The sequence below is a fragment of the Armigeres subalbatus genome, chromosome 2 (genome assembly GCF_024139115.2).
Source record: "Armigeres subalbatus isolate Guangzhou_Male chromosome 2, GZ_Asu_2, whole genome shotgun sequence".
In the NCBI taxonomy this organism is placed as follows: domain Eukaryota; kingdom Metazoa; phylum Arthropoda; class Insecta; order Diptera; family Culicidae; genus Armigeres; species Armigeres subalbatus.
Window position 1 is genome coordinate 350,349,485 of NC_085140.1, and position 18,125 is coordinate 350,367,609.

An 18,125-nucleotide genomic window follows, 5' to 3' on the forward strand; every position below is an offset into this window, starting at 1 on the left:
TTAAGTCTCAAGTTATGAAGAAATTGGTGTATCATTTGTATGGGAGCCCCGCTTTTCAAAGGAGGAAGGGGCCTCGAACCATCTTAAGAACCTTCCCCGGCCCCAAAAACCTCTGTATACAATTTTTAAAAATTTTAATAATTGTCTCCGCGAGTATTATCACCGTAGCACTAAATTAGAATTCGGAAGTACGGACTTCCGAACTGAACTTTCCTCCGAAGTTTCATCTGTCAAACTAAATGGTGCGTTGTTTAGCCCCTTTTTTTGTCGAATCCAGCCCACTACTTCCGAAGTTGGATAATTCGCCTTTATCTCGATAAAAATCCATCTTCGGGAGAAAAAGTCTTCTAACTTTGTACCGAATAGACAATACAAACGTCCTAAAGTTTATAAAAAAAATGTAGCTTCATTCATACTTTAGGGATCGTACGAGATCGTAGGTAAAGGCTGTGGGGAGAGTCTTTCATTTTCTTATGCTTAATATAAATAATAGTAATACAAACAAATAAACAAAAAGGAACAGATAAATAGATAGGAAGCGGGAGTTGAAAAGCCCCAAAAACCCCTTACGTAATTATTGTACGGATTCTTACTACTTTAGTTCCTAATTTGATCAACTCGGATTTTTTTTTAAAGTATTCAATTATATAGACATCCAATTAATATGACATAGAGTTTATAAACCCCTAAAAAATCCTTCATGCTGAGTTTGAATATTGCAATCATTACATAGTATATGTATTGCCAGATAAACTACCACCAGAAGTAAACCTTCAAGAAAATCTAACTCACACCTTAGATGGATATTACCGCAAGAAATTCTCCATCTCACGGTGCATTGCAGGAAAAAAAAGGGCACTCACCTCTGCCATATCCTTGGGTGTGTTTGGCGAAACTATTTACAACGGCATCAACTGCCTCCTTTAGGACCTGCTTTGCCCGTGCATCCGGTGCGGAGGGCGCTGCCGGGGCCTGCGATTTCCCATTCGGGACCAGAAGCTTCTGTGGCACACTGACGTTTGTCATATGAATAACACTAATCGGGCTGATGTTCACCTGACTCGATGGGGTCGGGTTCTTGTTCTTGCTGTCGAGGTTATTGTTGTTGATCGTGTTGTGGATGTTGTTGTTGTTATTGTTGTTGGCCGTTGCGGTCTTGCCGCTAGTGCCGATAACGTGACTCGGGGATTGTTTGATTGCGGTTCCTGTTTTTGCGGTTACTGCTGACTTTACTAGATCACTCTGAACCTGGTTCATTCTTGTTGCGGTGGCCCTTGGAGGTGACTCGTTTGCTGCATAGCACGATGCACAGGGTCTGGCAAGGGGTACCAACTGGTGTGCGTCTTTTTATTATGCATGAGATCCTTGGCCGTCCACCATACGTTGTTCGGTCTGTTCATTATTATATTTGGGTTTTGGTAGCCTGGTTTTCAGGAAATAATAGAACTCTAAAGATCCATTTCTGGTGCCGGCTGTTGCAGCTATCACACTTTTATATTCAGGTACACTAAAACACTAATCGCTAAAAGGTAGCACGGTCGTATCATTATCACATATTGGTTGCTCATCGATGTCGTCTTCGCTCATCCATTCTGAAAATATAAATAATGATCAAATTTAAAGATGTATTGTATAAAATTGCTTCGAAACTGAATTTATGATAGCTTGAAAAAAAAGTTATTCAATTGCGTGCCTCTATGAGTGATCAGTCTTATGGTTTTTAAACCCAATTCTAATGCGTGAAAGGATAGTATTAATTATATTTTTTTACTACTTTCGATTTCGACTATTGAATGATAAGAAAAACGTACCTGGGATTGAAATAAAAATATTATAAATAAAAGAAATGAAAAATGTTTGAAGCAGGAACGTTGCGTTAGCAATAAAATTGCATGACTGCTATAAAGTGAGTTAAATTCTGCCAAAATACGAACGCATTAGTTAAGGTTCCCCCAAACACACGCGACGCGACAGTCGCGACGCGATTCTATCGCTTGGCGATAGCGATTCTGTCGCCGTTGGTATGGAAGCGTAAATCAAATATTGCCTGCAGCGACCCAACGATAGAATCGCGGCGACTAGTTGTCGCCGTCGTGGCGATGAAATCGCTTAGGTCTGGGGGAGCCTTTAACCTGAAAAACAATGTGGTATACTGCTGTTGAACACCAGTAATATACTCACAGAGTACCAATTTGTTTTTCATAGATTATTGCTCAACTCCCATGACTTTACAACGTGTTAAATCCATCATAATGCGAATCACCAGTCGGTATAAATTAATCTCTAACCGTGGCTCAGCGTTCGCCAATATCCCAGTGAGAACTAACAATCCCCACTACGACAAAACAAGACTGCAAAATCCCAGCCTAGCCGTTTCACGAAAATATCAAACGGTCGTCGTCGGCGGTGGCGTCGCGTCTCGTTCACGGGAGAATATAGCCTGATTGCACAACATTGTTGCATCGTGACGAAGCGCAATCCTTCTCAAGTGGCACTTCTCACCTGAGACCCACGGATCGCTGGCCCTGGTGTCTGCTCTCTGAGTCACAGCTGGCTGTCTGGCGGCCAGGGCTTATGGTGTGCCTATTCGGTTGTCTATAAATAAATCATCCAACCGTCAGAGATGGATTCGGATGCATTAAGCGGTTGCATTTGTACGCCAGCTCCGTTTTCTGCACAAGCCAAATGGCACACCAACAAAATCAAAATCCATCCGAACAGGCAGGCCTGGGATGATGATGCTGCTGAGATGATGGATCTTTGTTATTTGCCGATTCGCGCATAAGGATATGCGATAAGAGATTTTATTGGTGTTACAACGAAATAGAAAAGTTATGAAGAGTTGAAACCAAATAATTCATTATTGTTAATTGAATCGTTATTGCCTTTTTCAGCCGTCGAGTTGGCCCATGCGCTTGCCAAGTGCAACGGGAACTCATCCGAATGGGATAAGTTTGGGTTTCCCATGATAAAACGGCTCCCTCCGGCCCCGAAAGCTTTTTTTCTTAAGGTCGTCAATGACATTTGGGAGAACCGCACGTTCCCGGACGAGTGGAGAAAAAGTTTCGTTGTGCCTTTTCCGAAGAGCAGCGTGACTAGCCGTCATGCATCCAAGTTCAGCATCCAAAACCGTCGAGAGAATGGTTGGTCAATCGGCGACTCAAGGAGAAACTGGAAGCCGACGGAATGTTAACTCTCGCTGAAACTGCCCGCGTTGATGCCGGCATTCTTCCTTTCGGCCTTCCTTCCTTCTTACATAGGATTTTGATGGCCATCTGTCGCAAAGCCGCCTCTTTCGCTGCTGCCACCTCAGGAAATGACAGGATCCCTCTCCTCGACGAGCCTGACGAGCTAAATCCACCCCACCAGTGGCATAATTTCAAAAAGCTCATAAAGGATGCATTTTATGACACTGGAGTGAGATCAATATATCAAAAGAACGCTATTTTTATCTGTAATCGATTGACATCATCATACAATTGAGAAACAGTTTTAAATAGTTAGAATAGTAACATTTATACAAGGTGAAAACTGATCATGGTTTGAACTAAATTCATATCATGGTTTGAACTTGTAAATCAAGACAAAATTTTATCTGCTTTTGTAAACAAAGATTCAAACGACGATTTGACGAATCTAATAGCACTCCCACGCAAACCAACACCACCAATAGGTAGGTAAAGGTTTCCGCTACCTGTTGATGGCGTTGGTTTGCGTGGGAGAGCTATCAGATTAATCAAATCGTCGTTTGAATCTTTGTTTACAAAAGCAGATAAGTCGTTTTGAAAATTGTGTTTTGAAATGCAGTCATGTTCTGCTGCTGTCCGCTAGGAGCGCTGCATGCGCTTTACATTTCCAATATGAAAAAATCGCAATTTCCATATCGCTAATTTAGACGATTTTCACACGTTTCGAGTTACTTATCTAATGCGAGAAGATGAACATTAAAACAAATTTGCTTTTCTATAGATTTCCTCAGCGTTTCATGCATGTGATTAGTATTATATTTAAGAGCTGCTGCAGTAGTTCAAACCACAGTACGAATTAAGTTCAAACCATGAACAGTGTAGTTCAAACCATGGTACGAATCAAAGTTGTGTAATTATTAAGTTTTTTCAATGAAACTAAGCATAAATATGTGTACCCAGGATGTTTTTAGAAAGATAATGAACTAAGCTTCCATACAAACTATAAATCGCAGTTGTAACATGCAAGGATGTTATCGATCATTTAGTAATTCGCGTTCGATCATTTAGTAGTTTGTCAATAACTCATTCCAAAAGCTGAATTTAGAAATATATTGTATGGTGGACTTCTCTAGTGCGAAGGTTTTTCTACAACTCTGCCTAATGGTTCGTTGTTTGAATATCACTAGTAACGGAGTTATAGCTATAGTTTCAGTAACTTAGACTAAATGATAACAAAATTCCAATCATTTAGTTTAAGCTACTGCAACTAGCGCTATAACTCCGTTATTAGTTGAATTCTAACAACGAACCATTAGGCAGAGTTGTAGAAAAACCTTCGCACTAGAAGTCCACCATACAACATATTTCTAGATTCACCTTTTGGAATGAGTTATTGACAAACTACTAAATGATCAAACGCGAATTACTAAATGATCGATAACACCCTTGGTAACATGTCCCTTCAATGAAATAAATCAACTTTGTTTTGACGGCTCATCTGAAACCCGCCATTTCGTTCAAACCATGATTGGATACCCTAGTAAACCGACGAAAACAACGCACTGCTGGTTCATCCAAAAGATGATGACATCGCCCATTGCTCTTAATAGGAATCAAGCTGCGCCTGTGGGATATGATTGCGTTTCTTATAAGATAAATACGTTCAACCTGACCAGCAATACTTTTATTTGTATATTTGTATCTTCCAAAATTATGGGACGATGCTAAAATTCCAATATTAAAGAAAGTGATATTATGGGTAGCTCCCTATTTATCTTCATTATATTTTTATACATGAATTAATGTTTTACGAAATGGAAAGTCAGTGAATTTGATTCTCAAACTTGAGACGACACACTGGAAACATTAATGACATATGCGATGTTCATAAATTATGATTCTTTTTCCATGACCTAAGTTAATGGTTCCAGTGTATAAGCTTCACGATATCATGACCTAAATTGCCATTTTTGGCAAAACAGTCGGAATCATAAATGACAGATTCCAGATTCATGAATTATGATTCTGTATTCATGACTTCAGCTCATGGTTCCGGAGTGCATGCTTCATGATATCATGACTCAGCTTGCCATTATTCGTCGTAAAATATTGAAAACGTAACGAAATATTTTTAGGATTCCGACGGGAATGCTCCAGGAATTCCAACGGAAATGTTTCAGAAATTGCGGCAGGAATGTTCGAGAGTTTCTGTCGGAATCCTCGAGGAATTCCAAAGTGAATGATTCAGGGATTTCGTAGGCTACACAGTAGGGTATCCAATCATGGTTTGAACTAGTGAAAAGCGTATCATGGTTTTAACCATTTTGAAATCAGTAGAAATTACCATCTCATTGGCAGGAAATGAACTTAAAACAGTATGAATGGCATGTTTAGGTATACTGGATGTGATAGAGTTTATTTAAACATTCGTATATATTGTTTAAGTAATAAAATAAAGCGATTTAAAAACGTCCTGAATCTGCGCTAAATCCCCCCCACCAGTGGCATAATTTCAAAAACCTCGTAAAGGACGCATTTTATGACACAGGAGTGAGATCAATATATCAAAAGAACGCTATTTTTATCTGTAATCGATTGACATCATCATACAATTGAGAAACAGTTTTAAATAGTTAAAATAGTAACATTTATACAAGGTAAAAACTGATCATGGTTTGAACTTGTAAATGCAGTCATGTTCTGCTGTTGTCCGCTAGGAGCGCTGCATGCGCCTAGCTGGAGCATTTTGTTTTCATTTCCAATATGAAAAAATCGCAATTTTCATATCGATAATTTAGACGATTTTCACACGTTTCGAGTTACTAATCTAATACGGGAAGATGAATAGTAAAACGAATTTGCTTTTCTATAGATTTCCTCAGCGTTTCATGCATGTGATTAGTATTATATTTAGAAGCTGCTGCAGTAGTTCAAACCATGGTACGAATTTAGTTCAAACCATGAACAGTGTAGTTTAAACCATGGTACGAATCAAAGTTATGTAATTATTAAGTTTTTTCAATGAAACTAAGCATAAATATGTGTACCCAGGATGTTTTTAGAAAAATAATGAACTAAGCTTCCATATAAACTACACAGTTAAATTTCTGAAAATTACACGCTATGGAAATATTTGAACTCATATTTTTGTGTTCAATAGCCTTGAATTTTTCATCCAACTTTTTTTTGTATGCAATATTGAATACAAGCTGCATAGTAATGACGGCCAGTAATTTTAAAAAGTGTTGGAAAATGAGTCGAATTGAACTTTTTGTTACATCATATATGCTGTAACATTTTTATACTGTGTAGAAATCGCAGTTCTAACTTGTCCCTTTAATAAAATAGATCAACTTTTTTCTGCCGGCTCATCTGAAACCCGCCATTTGGTTCAAAACATGATTGGATACCCTATAAACATGTTACAGCATATATGATGTAACAAAAAGGCTCCGTTCGATTCGACTCATTTTTCCATCACTTTTTAAAATTACAGGTTGTCATTACTATGGAGCTTGTATTCAATATTGTATACAAGAAAAAAGTTGGATGTAAAATTGAAGGCTATTGAACACAAAAATATGAGTTCAAATATTTCCATAGCGTGTAATTTTCAGAATTTTTAGCTGTTTTTTTTCGGATATATAAAAAGCAAATTGTCGAAAGATTTCGAAGCAATCTGTCGAAGGATCCCGAAGCAAATTGTCAAGGGACGCTAAATTTTGAAGCCGAATGATTCCGAAGCTCGGATTCTGATGAGAGTCCTTCTCCGATTTTGATGGGAATCGTTCTCAGCAATGAGAAACAAGCTCATTTGTCTTCCACTCATTTCATTATGATAGGATGAATGTGGGAGATAATTCTTTTGTCCTCAAACTGTAATTTATTATGCTATGTGTTGAAAATTAAATTCTCAGCTAACTAACTTTTCAAATCGTAGGGGGCTAATTTTTTTTTAGGGAGGGCTAAGTCCTGTTGTGATCTCTGCGAAACCGAAAACAGCGTGGAGCACTTTATCTGTAGGTGTCCCAAGTACGATCACCCCGAAATCTTTCCGGGATACCGGGTAGTATTCGAAACGCACTGGCAGATTACGAAGCTGCAATGACGGCCATGTTTTGCCGGATGCCGGATTGTTCTGCGAAGTGTAGTACAAGTTATTCGAATAGAGAAGCATTGCATTGGTTTTCGATGATATTTGATGCTTACAACAAAGGAACATTTTGTTCATTGCACCATATGTCTGTATGCTTTTACCATCGAGTGCATCGTAGTAACAAGTGAAATCAAAGCTTCTTTGTTCGAACAACTTGTTTGAAGAAATCCTAACGTGTAAATTTATGACAAATGTTCAGCTTCTGATTTTTAAGAATTTAACGGTAAATCGCACATTGGCAATTATATTACTCAAATGTCCAGGAAAGAAGGCGAATAATAATATAATAGATTAGCAATGATATTCTTCTATATATATAAAAATGAAATGGTCTGTGTTCGTATCCGCATAACTCGAAAACGGCTGGATGGATTTTCTTTATTACTTCAGCAGATATTTTTATTATAGATTCCGACAGGTTTATATGATATTTCCTCATGCGAAAATTATAAATGAGGTTAAGTAAATCGTGAAATACTAAAATTAAGATTCGTATGGAAATTTTACATGGGCATTTACGCCTACTATGCAGGACAACGTCTGCCGGGTCCATATAAAAATGAAATGGTCTGTGTTCGTATCCGCATAACTCGAAAACGGCTGTATTGATTTTTTTCATTTCTTCGGCAGCAACATTCGTTATAGTTTCCGACGGGTTTATATGATATTTCCTAATGCGAAAATTACGAGTAAAGTTGAGCAAACCGTGAATAACTAAAATTGTGATTCCTATGCAAACTTTGCATGGGCAGTTCGGAACGCACATTCTCGCGTAGTGCGCAGAACAACGTCTGCCGGGTCAACTAGTTTGTAATACATTCAAAGAATTTTATAGAACTACGACTTTTAATGGAAACAGTGTTTTATTGAAAATCACATTAACATGTTCGAAACGTGAACGGAACAAATCGTAATGTTCACAAGACTTGTAGAGCACACCAAAAGCTTCCGTTTAAAGGTTGTTGCGATGATTTCCGGCGTTTATATCTCTTGTTAGATTTTTTTTTTTAAATGAAAATAGCTGAAAAACACTAAATTGACTTGAGCCACCTCGAAATTTTATCCGAATTAGCTGAAAATTTTACAGGAAGCTTATTGTAGCATAAGAATTGTGCTTCTGGGCTGACCGGTTGAATTTTTGATACTTTTTTAAAGCATGGATAGGTCTAATATATATGTCGCAACCATAATTTTATGCAATTTGGGAACTCAAAAATATTCAATATGCATCCACTCTAATAACGTCATCTGGGTTAAGTAAACGGAGCTGTCACTTTTCCTTACGGAAAAATATATTTCTCCCATACTGAATCAGCTGTTAAATTTACTTTGGTAATTTGTTCAAATTGACCGTGAGCCTATTCCGTAAGCGCAGCGTACTAAACAAAGTGCATACTACCTATGGGGCCGTACACTAATTACGTAAGCAAATTTTCTGGGTTTTTCAACACCCCTCCCGCCATGTAATATTTTTTTCATACAAATAATTTTTTATTTATATGGAGCGCAAGAAAATGGCAGACCCCCTCTCCCCCCTAAGTGCTTACGTAATTAGTGTACGACCCCTATAAGTTGACAACAAAAGATAGGAACTGGCGCAGTTTAGTTCAAATACGTATCTAGGGGGCCCCATACACGCTCCGACGTGTTGGACAACTTTCACTCCACCCGCAGTAAATTTGATTCGGTCGGAGTAAAGTCGGACCGTCTGTGGGCAAGTTTTACGATTGTTGGACAAAACAACTTGCCCACAGACGGTCCGTCTTTACTCCGACCGAACCAAATTTCCTGGGGTGAGTCAAATGTACAACACGTCGGAGCGTGTATCGAATAAAACTAACAACATCACTAGTCGTGTCGACGACAAGGAAAAATCGGACAGACCCGCATGGAGGAACGTTAGAAGCTGTAACAATTATGTTTAGTAGGATTATGATGAAATCGCCACAATATCTACGGAATGTGGCCGTGTACGGTCTTAGTGTGGAATAGACGAATGTCTATTCGGTAGCATGCCCTTCTTCACTCGTCTTCCCCATCCCATTATGTGTCTTCCGGAGAAATGAAGTGACCACTGTTTCGCGTCATACTCTCATCTTTTGTTCGTCTTCACTGACGAGAGCTCTCCGTGTAGTCTACTGGAAGTATCTCTAGCAAAATAACTGAATATTATGGTTCCAACAAAACTGTAAACTCTCCAATGGACGGTCCGTCGGTACGTTGTTATTTTCATCCGTCATATCCAGAAAACATTGAAAATTCGGAGTTACACATGTTTCTGAACGCCAGCAAAGTTGCGTATGGCTGCGTAGCGTATTTTTGACTGGAATCACGGTAAGCAGAACAAAAGACCTTCGTCTGAGCTAAGCCCAATCACAGTTAGCGTCCAGACTTGTACTGAAAACAACATATCACAGAGAAACAGACGTGTCACTCCACACATGTTCCATCGTTCATCTTTTTAACGGTGGATTTAATTTTTCGTAGGTAGTCGATCGGCCACCGTCCATTTTCAATAAATACGTGTTTTTTTTTCTCATATTTTAAAATTAAAATCAACACTGACAGGCAGTTCACTGATTTAATAGTGAGTTGTGCCTGGATCAAATCGAAGGACTATCGCGATTTCATCAATACATTGCTGAGCGAGGTGGTGAAATACTTATGTCTAAACACGTTTCTTTCAAACTAATCCGGATATAGCATCGAAATAGAAACTGGAAGCTCTCAATATCTAACCCGTGCTTCCGAGCACACGAAGTTTTGTAGCGGCTCAAGCCCCGAAGACATCAAGAACATCCGATTCTGCAAACTAAAAAAAAACACGGTCTCAGAACTCCAAATTGGACAAAATTGTATCGTGCAATAGCCTACGTTTTCCGCTACGTTGATAATAGCCGTCGTAAAAGCAAAGTCCAGCAATTGGAACTTGGTATGCTTATGCAAAACGAATATCGACGTGAAGAATATGCGCGGTGGCGGACGGCATAGTTTGAGTCATTGCCAGACGTGAAGGACGTGCTGATTGAGATCAAGGGTCTGACAAAGTAGCCATCACTATTGTATTGACAAATCCTGTCCCATTTACATAACCTGGCTTTTCCTCAATAGTTCCATGATTATTTAATTCTCGGCCTTAAACTTGTATACCATGAGAGTCAACAGCAGATCGAGCAACATGGACGCTAAATCTTTTTCTGCTGGGCAGTTGAACTGAGATGAAGCTTTTATCTACGGCTCCTGTAAATCAACAGGAAATCCTTCGGAGCAACAAGAAATTGTACCAATACATCACCAATCAACTTCGGATTCGGAGTAGCAGTCAGTTATCATAACAAGACCAATATGGTTTAAAGGAACAAAAAAAAAACTAAGTCTTAGCGCATGTGGCAGGCGAAAAGGCAAAAATGTGGATCAGACATCAGATCAGATCGAGCAAGTGTTTTTTTCAGGACAGGATGGATGAGTAAGACAGCCGCTAGTACGGGTATAGACGCACTGATCAAGAGAGCAGGGCAGGGCTGAGAGAAGGCTGTCTTTGGGAGCTAATTAAATATCTTGCTTTCGTTCGACTTCAATTCTATAGCAAGAGCTATAGAAATATAAGAATCACCAGAAAACAGAATACATCAGATCTTGGCTGCAAAATCGCACATTTTCAGAGCAACACCCTTTTTGCATCTTACTGTAACAAACTCATTTCAAATCGAAACAACAGAATGAAACACGGATTCCGTCGGTTCTTTTGCCAATCACTACTGAAAAATTACAAAAGATGCAAATCAAACTGATTTTTATCATTTGACTTTTGAAAGTAACTGAATAGTAAGGGTCCATTACCCAGGTAACCATTAGCACTTTATTTCGCCTTTTCGGCTATATAGGGCTATTATGAAGCCAGTATGAAGTTTATTAGCTCCGTACTAGCCTTATAGTCGCACGTATGGCTTATTTTAATGCTTATGGTTACCTGGGTAATTACATAGCACTAAAATGCCGTTTCACTATCACTCCCTTTGACGCACTTGTTGTACTAGCAACCCCTTCTCCTTCTTCTAAGCGTTACGTAACTCATGGACGTTCTTATGCTAGGCTGTACGGTGGAAATATCCCACCTATAAAATTCGAAGCCGTAATTAAATAGTAACACAATTCAATTCTGTAAGTGATAATCTAATTACAACAAAATGGCCTCAATGTTTGCATATCTACACATATTTTATGTAAGGTGCATCGCATCTAAAGATAAGAGTCACTTATTCAACATGTTTGGGGTTTGTCTAACGTGTTCAAAGTACCGAATATCCTTATCCACATATAACACTAATAATCCGGCTCCGATGTCTGCCGGATGCGTGATACCCAAGTGCTCAACGGATACCGAACTGACGATGTTATAATCACATTTCAACGATTAATCGTACGGTAAATGTTGGCGCGATCGCGGATAAAACGAACCTTTCCGGCATAAGAATTGGATTCATTATTGGATGGGATTTACGCTTCTAAAGGTTACCAATCGTTCCACAAACTTTTCAAAAGCTAGAATATTCTGCATCGGTTCAGATTGCTGTTGCGGTGAAGACAGAGCAACTGGCAGCTAAAAACTGACCTCTTTTAAGCTCTGATTTCAGTTTCATTTATGGCACCAAGTCTGGCTTAGAATGTTCCAAAGTTGAAAAGCTTTCGATAAGCCCACATGTGTTAAATCTGCACAAAAAAAATCAAAATAGCGGTATTTCAACCAAACAGCAATACTACACAGCAAATAATTTTGAAAATTCAACTACATGTAAAATTGCAGCTAGTCCCAACAAACGAATAAACACTCGATTTTCAATTAAATTTGATTGAATTTTACATCAAAGCACGGTTTAAATTTATTCCGATTTAAAAGAACAGCAAATTCGATCGAATGTTACGTTTATTTGCATGCTCCAAATATGTGCATGAAAATACATTTAAAATCACAACATCTTTTTATCTGTGTACCTTCGCGCATTTGTTGCATGTGGATAGAAAATCCTTCAAAGATGGGACAAATATGCAATTACTAGCAGAATAGGTATTGAAGCTCAATCCATTCTACGATCACCCTAATCCGACAGTTTGGCGATGACGCCAACAGATCTGGATCGCGCAAAACAACAACAATGTAGCTATCAATGATCGGTTGGATGCTGGAAAGTAGACGCTCGCTCGTGGCACATCTAGCGAACTGAAGTGCGCACCGACCGAAGTACCGTAAAATCTCTCGGTTGGTGGTGAAGCCGCACATAAATATTAATTTATGATTTAACATCAGCTTTGAACGTGAAGATTGGTGGCGTACTCGTGTTTTCCAGCGAAGAGGAAGTAGGGTCAAAGTAATAAAGTCGACGAAAAGGTAACGGAAACAGTTTCTGAATACGGTTTTAATTGATCTGGCATGTGGTTTTGATTGTTTGAATTAGGTGAAAAATAAATGTAACTTTCGTTCTTTTTGTTAATTTATTTTCAATAACATACTTTTACCAATACACACTTTTTAAAGCATAGGAAAGCTGCCTACACTTTACAAAGAATAGTAAAACTTCACAGAAATATTGTAGGAAATATTGCTGACTTCATGGTATCAAGTTTTGCTGAGCTTATTTTTGTAATCTTTAATAGCTGTCGTCTCTTATTAAATACCATCGTTTTCTTCTTTAGCTCTATATTTCAACTGGAAATTGGATTGCTTTTTCAACTTAGTATTCTATTGGCATTTCCTCAGTTAATTGAAAGCTTTTCTATGCCCGCCATTGCATGAGTTTGTATCTTCTGTGGCAAGTACAATGGATACACTATGCCCAGGAAGTCGAGAATGTTTACCACTCGAAAACATCTTAGAACGAACTGAGAATCGAGGTCCCATCTCCGGATAGTTGCTTAGCTTTTTATAATGTTCACCGAAAAAAGCATATAAAAAGCCTTGCATGATTAGAAGCGTTGATGATCTCTGTTATATATGTCCAGATAGACAATCCTACGCCTTTGCTCGCTAGGCTAACTGGAGATCCTATCATATGACATTTAATAAGAGACGACAAAATAGAGGTAAAATAAACTCAGCATAACTTGATACCATGGTGTCAACAATGTTTTCAGCTCTGTGAAATTTAACAGCACTATTTCTCCAACTGCTGCTCGTCGTCAACTAATGTTACTCCTTTTTGTTGTTTCTACAATCCAATGACATTCCCGAACTGGACATGATTATCAATTCAATGTTCTAATAGCATTTCCACTAGTATACTAGCTATATCGTATGTTGCAAACATGATATAATATTTTCATATTCCCAGGCATTCTAACCAGAAAACATTCTAGCGCCAAAGAGAATAGAACTCGCCATCTCCGGATTGGCAAACGTACGCCTCTGCTCCCAAGACTACTGCGACTGGAGACCACACAATTGGACAGCTAATCTACTAATGAGCAGAAATTAATAGGCAATTTTTGATTGTGGTTTCAAACATTTATCGACATAAACGTATGTACTCGTACACAAATAATACTTTATACATGTATACGTGCTTAATTTCCAGTAAATTTTCTATCGAAGCAGTGCCATGTGATGCAACCCACATCTCTGATGACAATAATTTACCAAAAAAAAAAGCAAAGCATCACTGCACGAGCACGACGTAAGACATCCAAAAATATATAATATCAATTTTAAAATACCTTTACGCTACCCTCTTTACGCTCCTTTGTTCTTACATCTTTTGCAGATCGTCCACTTACTTTTTTCCACTAAACCCCCACACGTCGCGTTCCAGGGTCGTCACTCTTCCACCGAATTTTCATGGGAAACCGTTGACATTGTGCTCGCGGACGGCGACGACAACAACCGAAACCAACCATATCCAGCCGCGCTAAAAGTTCAAGAACCTCGGGAGCTAAGAAAATTTTTGATTTGCGACAAAGTACGGAGTGCATATTTTCCCGTCCATCGCCGCCGTCGGTCGTCGTTTTTAGGTTCCTACCGATGAGAAACGACCGACGCAGTAACAGGGCTGGTAGCTACGACTGATGGGGAATTACAAAAGCCCAATTATCACAATTTATGCCATCAAGAGGCTTTGATAAGTTAACAAAGGAAAGGACAGATGTTCACATTATATTCGCCCTCAGTTACCTACTAAGTAATCTTGCGCACCCCGAATTCTACAGGGAAGATCCATTAATTACGTAGGGCGAAAATTGGGAATTTTTGCAAAATTGTTTGGTATATCCATTGGAAATTCTTTAGAATTTGCATAAAAAACTTCAGCATTTTTACGAAAAAATGTTACAAGTTTCTACAGAAAAATAAATAAATTCTACAGAAAAATGTTCAGAAAGTTTCTTTTCATAACAAATTGCAACGGAAAACAGTTTGGCCAAAAATTTCATTTAGCCAAAGCGACATACGACCGAATTGGTAATTTGGCCTAAAAAGCACTCTTCCCTAACACGTTGTTTGGCTGAAGTGGTCGTTTGGCCAAAATGGTTGTATGACAGAAAGGGCCATTTGGTCGAAAATGTCATTTGGCCCAACAGCCAAATGTTGATTACTAAGCGGTTAACCTATCCGTTTGGCCATATATCATTTTCGGGCAAATGGCCTTTCTGCTAAGCGACCATTTCGGCCAAATAATCTTTTGGGAAGATCTATTAATTACGTAACGCAAAAATTGGACTTTTTCAACGCCCCCTTCTTCTTCTTCTTCTTATTGGCATTACATCCCACACTGGGACAGAGCCGCCTCGCAGCTTAGTGTTCATTAAGCACTTCCACAGTTATTAACTGCGAGGTTTCTAAGCCAGGTTACCATTTTTGCATTCGTATATCCTTGAGGCTAGCACGATGATACTTTTATGCCCAGGAAGTCGAGACGATTTCCAATTCGAAAATTGCCTAGACCGGCACCGGGAATCGAACCCAGCCACCCTCAGCATGGTCTTGCTTTTGTAGCCGCACGGCTAAGGAGGGCAACGCCCCCCCCCTCCCCCTATGTCACACTTTTTGTATGAAGCTTCTGGAAATTTTGTATGGATCGTCACACTTCACTAAACCCCGACTAAGCGTTACGTAATTTGTGGACGATCCCTTTCAGCCAAACGACATTTTCGGCCGTGTGTCCATTTCGACTAAATAAAATTGTCGGCCAGATATGTTTCGCCTAATGGTTTGTTTGGCCCAAATAACATATTTGCACAAACACCTTTCGGCCAAAATGGCCCTACCTGTCGTTTAGCCGAAAGTCATTCGGTGGAAAGCCATTCATTCGAATGGCACTTGGTTGAATAACGGGTTAGGGACAAAACGTCAAAAGACAAAAGGTCGAAGGGACAAATGGTTGAAAATGGAAAAAAACGTCGATCGGGACGAAAGGTCGAAAGGACAAAACGTCGAACAGGACAAAAGGTCGAAAGGACAAAACGTCGAACGGAACAAAAGGTCGAAAGGGACATAAGTTTAAAATTGGTAAGAAACTGTAACGGAGAGAATCAATCTCGCACTAGAGCCAGAGTTGACCTACACAGTTAGCAAAAACTCTGCCGTTTTGTTTTTATAATTTTTAACAATTAAATAAAATCTTTTCAATAAGTACCACTAATATATGGATGTTTGAGTTTTCTAAATGTCACTTAGATCAAATGCACCGGCGTGTATTATACGCCGGTGTATTTTCAATGCGTGCGCCTGCGTAGTACAGGACAACTCTATCTCGCGAAATATGTACAAGCTTTATTCATTTCTTATTAACAATCTTTTTAATCTATTTCAGAACTATCTAGATATTCATAATCAGAGTTAATAATTATTTGCGAGCGTCTTAGGGGAAAATGTTATACGGTTTGAAAAAAAATTGTCTTCCTTTTACTTCCACTAATTCGTTTTTTGGTAACCAAATAACCAAAAACGAATAAGTGGAAGTAAAAGGAAGACATTTTTTTCAAACCGTGCATCATAATATTGTCTTATACTAATTACTCCTTCTTCGAAAATTGCTCATTCTTCAACTTTGATTGATTAGATGAGTGCGTTATTTCTGCTTAAAGTTAAATGCATTTCATAAATTCATTTGGAATACACCCAACTTGTTATTAACTTGTTTTTGATAGACCTTTTGTCCCTTCCGTCCTTTTCGACCTTTTATCTCTTTCGACCTTTTGTCCCGTTCGACCTTCTGTGTCTTTCGACCTTCTGTCCCTTTCGATGTTTTGTCTTTTCGACCTTTTGTCCTTTCGACCTTTTGTCATTCGACCTTTTGTCCTTTCGACCTTTTGTCATAAATTCTTAAATAACACGTTAGGCCGAATGCCACCCAACCAAATTCCATTAGGCCGAATTTAACGTTCGTCCAAAACGGTGTTAGGTCGAAAATGGTTTGACCGAAAAATGGCATTTGGCCAACAACAACAAACAGCCAGAAGGCACATTCGGCCAAACTGGTAATTTAACCAAAAAAGTTGTTTGCCTAACAATTTGGCATAAATGGTCGTTTGGGCAAAATGGTCGTTTGGCCGAAAAAGTTATTTGACCGAACATACCATTTGACCGAAAATTCCCTTTGGTATGAATGGTCATTTAACAGAAAGAGCCATTTGGCCCGAAAATTCCTTTTCTGCCTAACAACCATTAACGCCAAACGGCAATTTCTGCCAAATGACATATTCGGCTAAACGGATTTTATGGGAAAATGACCAATTCAGCCGAACGACACTCTCGGCCGAATGCCCATTTCGTCCAAATGATCCTTTCAAGACAAAATTTTCAAAACGACTTATCTGCTTTTTAAAACAAAGATTCAAACGACGATTTGACGAATCTGATAGCTCTCCCGCAAATCAACACCATCAATAGGTTGGTGAAGGATTCCGCTACCTGTTGATGGTGTTGGTTTCGTGGGAGCTATCAAATCGTCAAATCAATCTTTGTTTACAAAAATAATCGTTTGAAAATTTTTGTACTTTCTACGACCATTTTGGCCAATTGAGCCAATTTTAGATTTCAATGGGAAGTCGATGAATAGATGATGTGTGGGCACGTTGTATTCGCGGCATTTCTGCAGTACTTGGCGAATGGCGAACACCTGGTCCGTGGTGGAGCGTTCGCCCATAAAACCCGCCTGGTACTGCCCACGAACTCCCTTGCAGTTGGTGCTAGTCGACGGCATAAAATTTGGGAGAGTACCTTGTAGGCGGCGTTCAGCAATGTGATTGCGCGGTAGTAGCTTATCGCCCTTTTTGTAGATGGGACACACGACACCTTCAATCCACTACTGCGGCAAAACTTCATCCTCCCAAATGACCCAGTGCAGCGCTCTAGCCAGTGCCTCACCACCGTGTTTAAATAGCTCTCCTGGTAGTTGGTCAACCCCAGGGGCTTTGTTGTTCTTCAGCCGGCCAATCTAAATTGCATATTGTCATTACCCTTGTTAAACTAAAATAGGGCTTAACCTCAAGTTAGGTTTTTGGTCGTAACTTTATGCAAATGGCTCTCACAGGTATGTAGAATATCATAGACCTTTTATTTTTTGCATTGATAAAAATACTGCCCATAAATGCATAACTGTCATATTCTTCTTCTTCTTCTTCTTCTTCTTCTTCTTATTGGCATTACATCCCCACACTGGGACAGAGCCGCCTCGCATCTTAGTGTTCATTAAGCACTTCCACAGTTATTAACTGCGAGGTTTCTAAGCCAGGTTACCATTTTTGCATTCGTATATCATGAGGCTAGCACGATGATACTTTTATGCCCAAGG

General features: G+C 39.1%; 1 protein-coding gene across 1 annotated transcript in view; it reads right to left on the reverse strand.

Moving 5' to 3' along the window:
- Positions 1-18,125, reverse strand: part of LOC134212923 (protein limb expression 1 homolog) — a 252,503-nt gene that overhangs the window by 155,855 nt on the left and 78,523 nt on the right. Inside the window, exon 2 of the mRNA XM_062691262.1 lies at positions 864-1,592. Within this exon, the coding sequence (XP_062547246.1) occupies positions 864-1,257 (394 nt within the window). The 5' untranslated portion in view covers positions 1,258-1,592. The remainder of the gene's footprint in view (positions 1-863; positions 1,593-18,125) is intronic.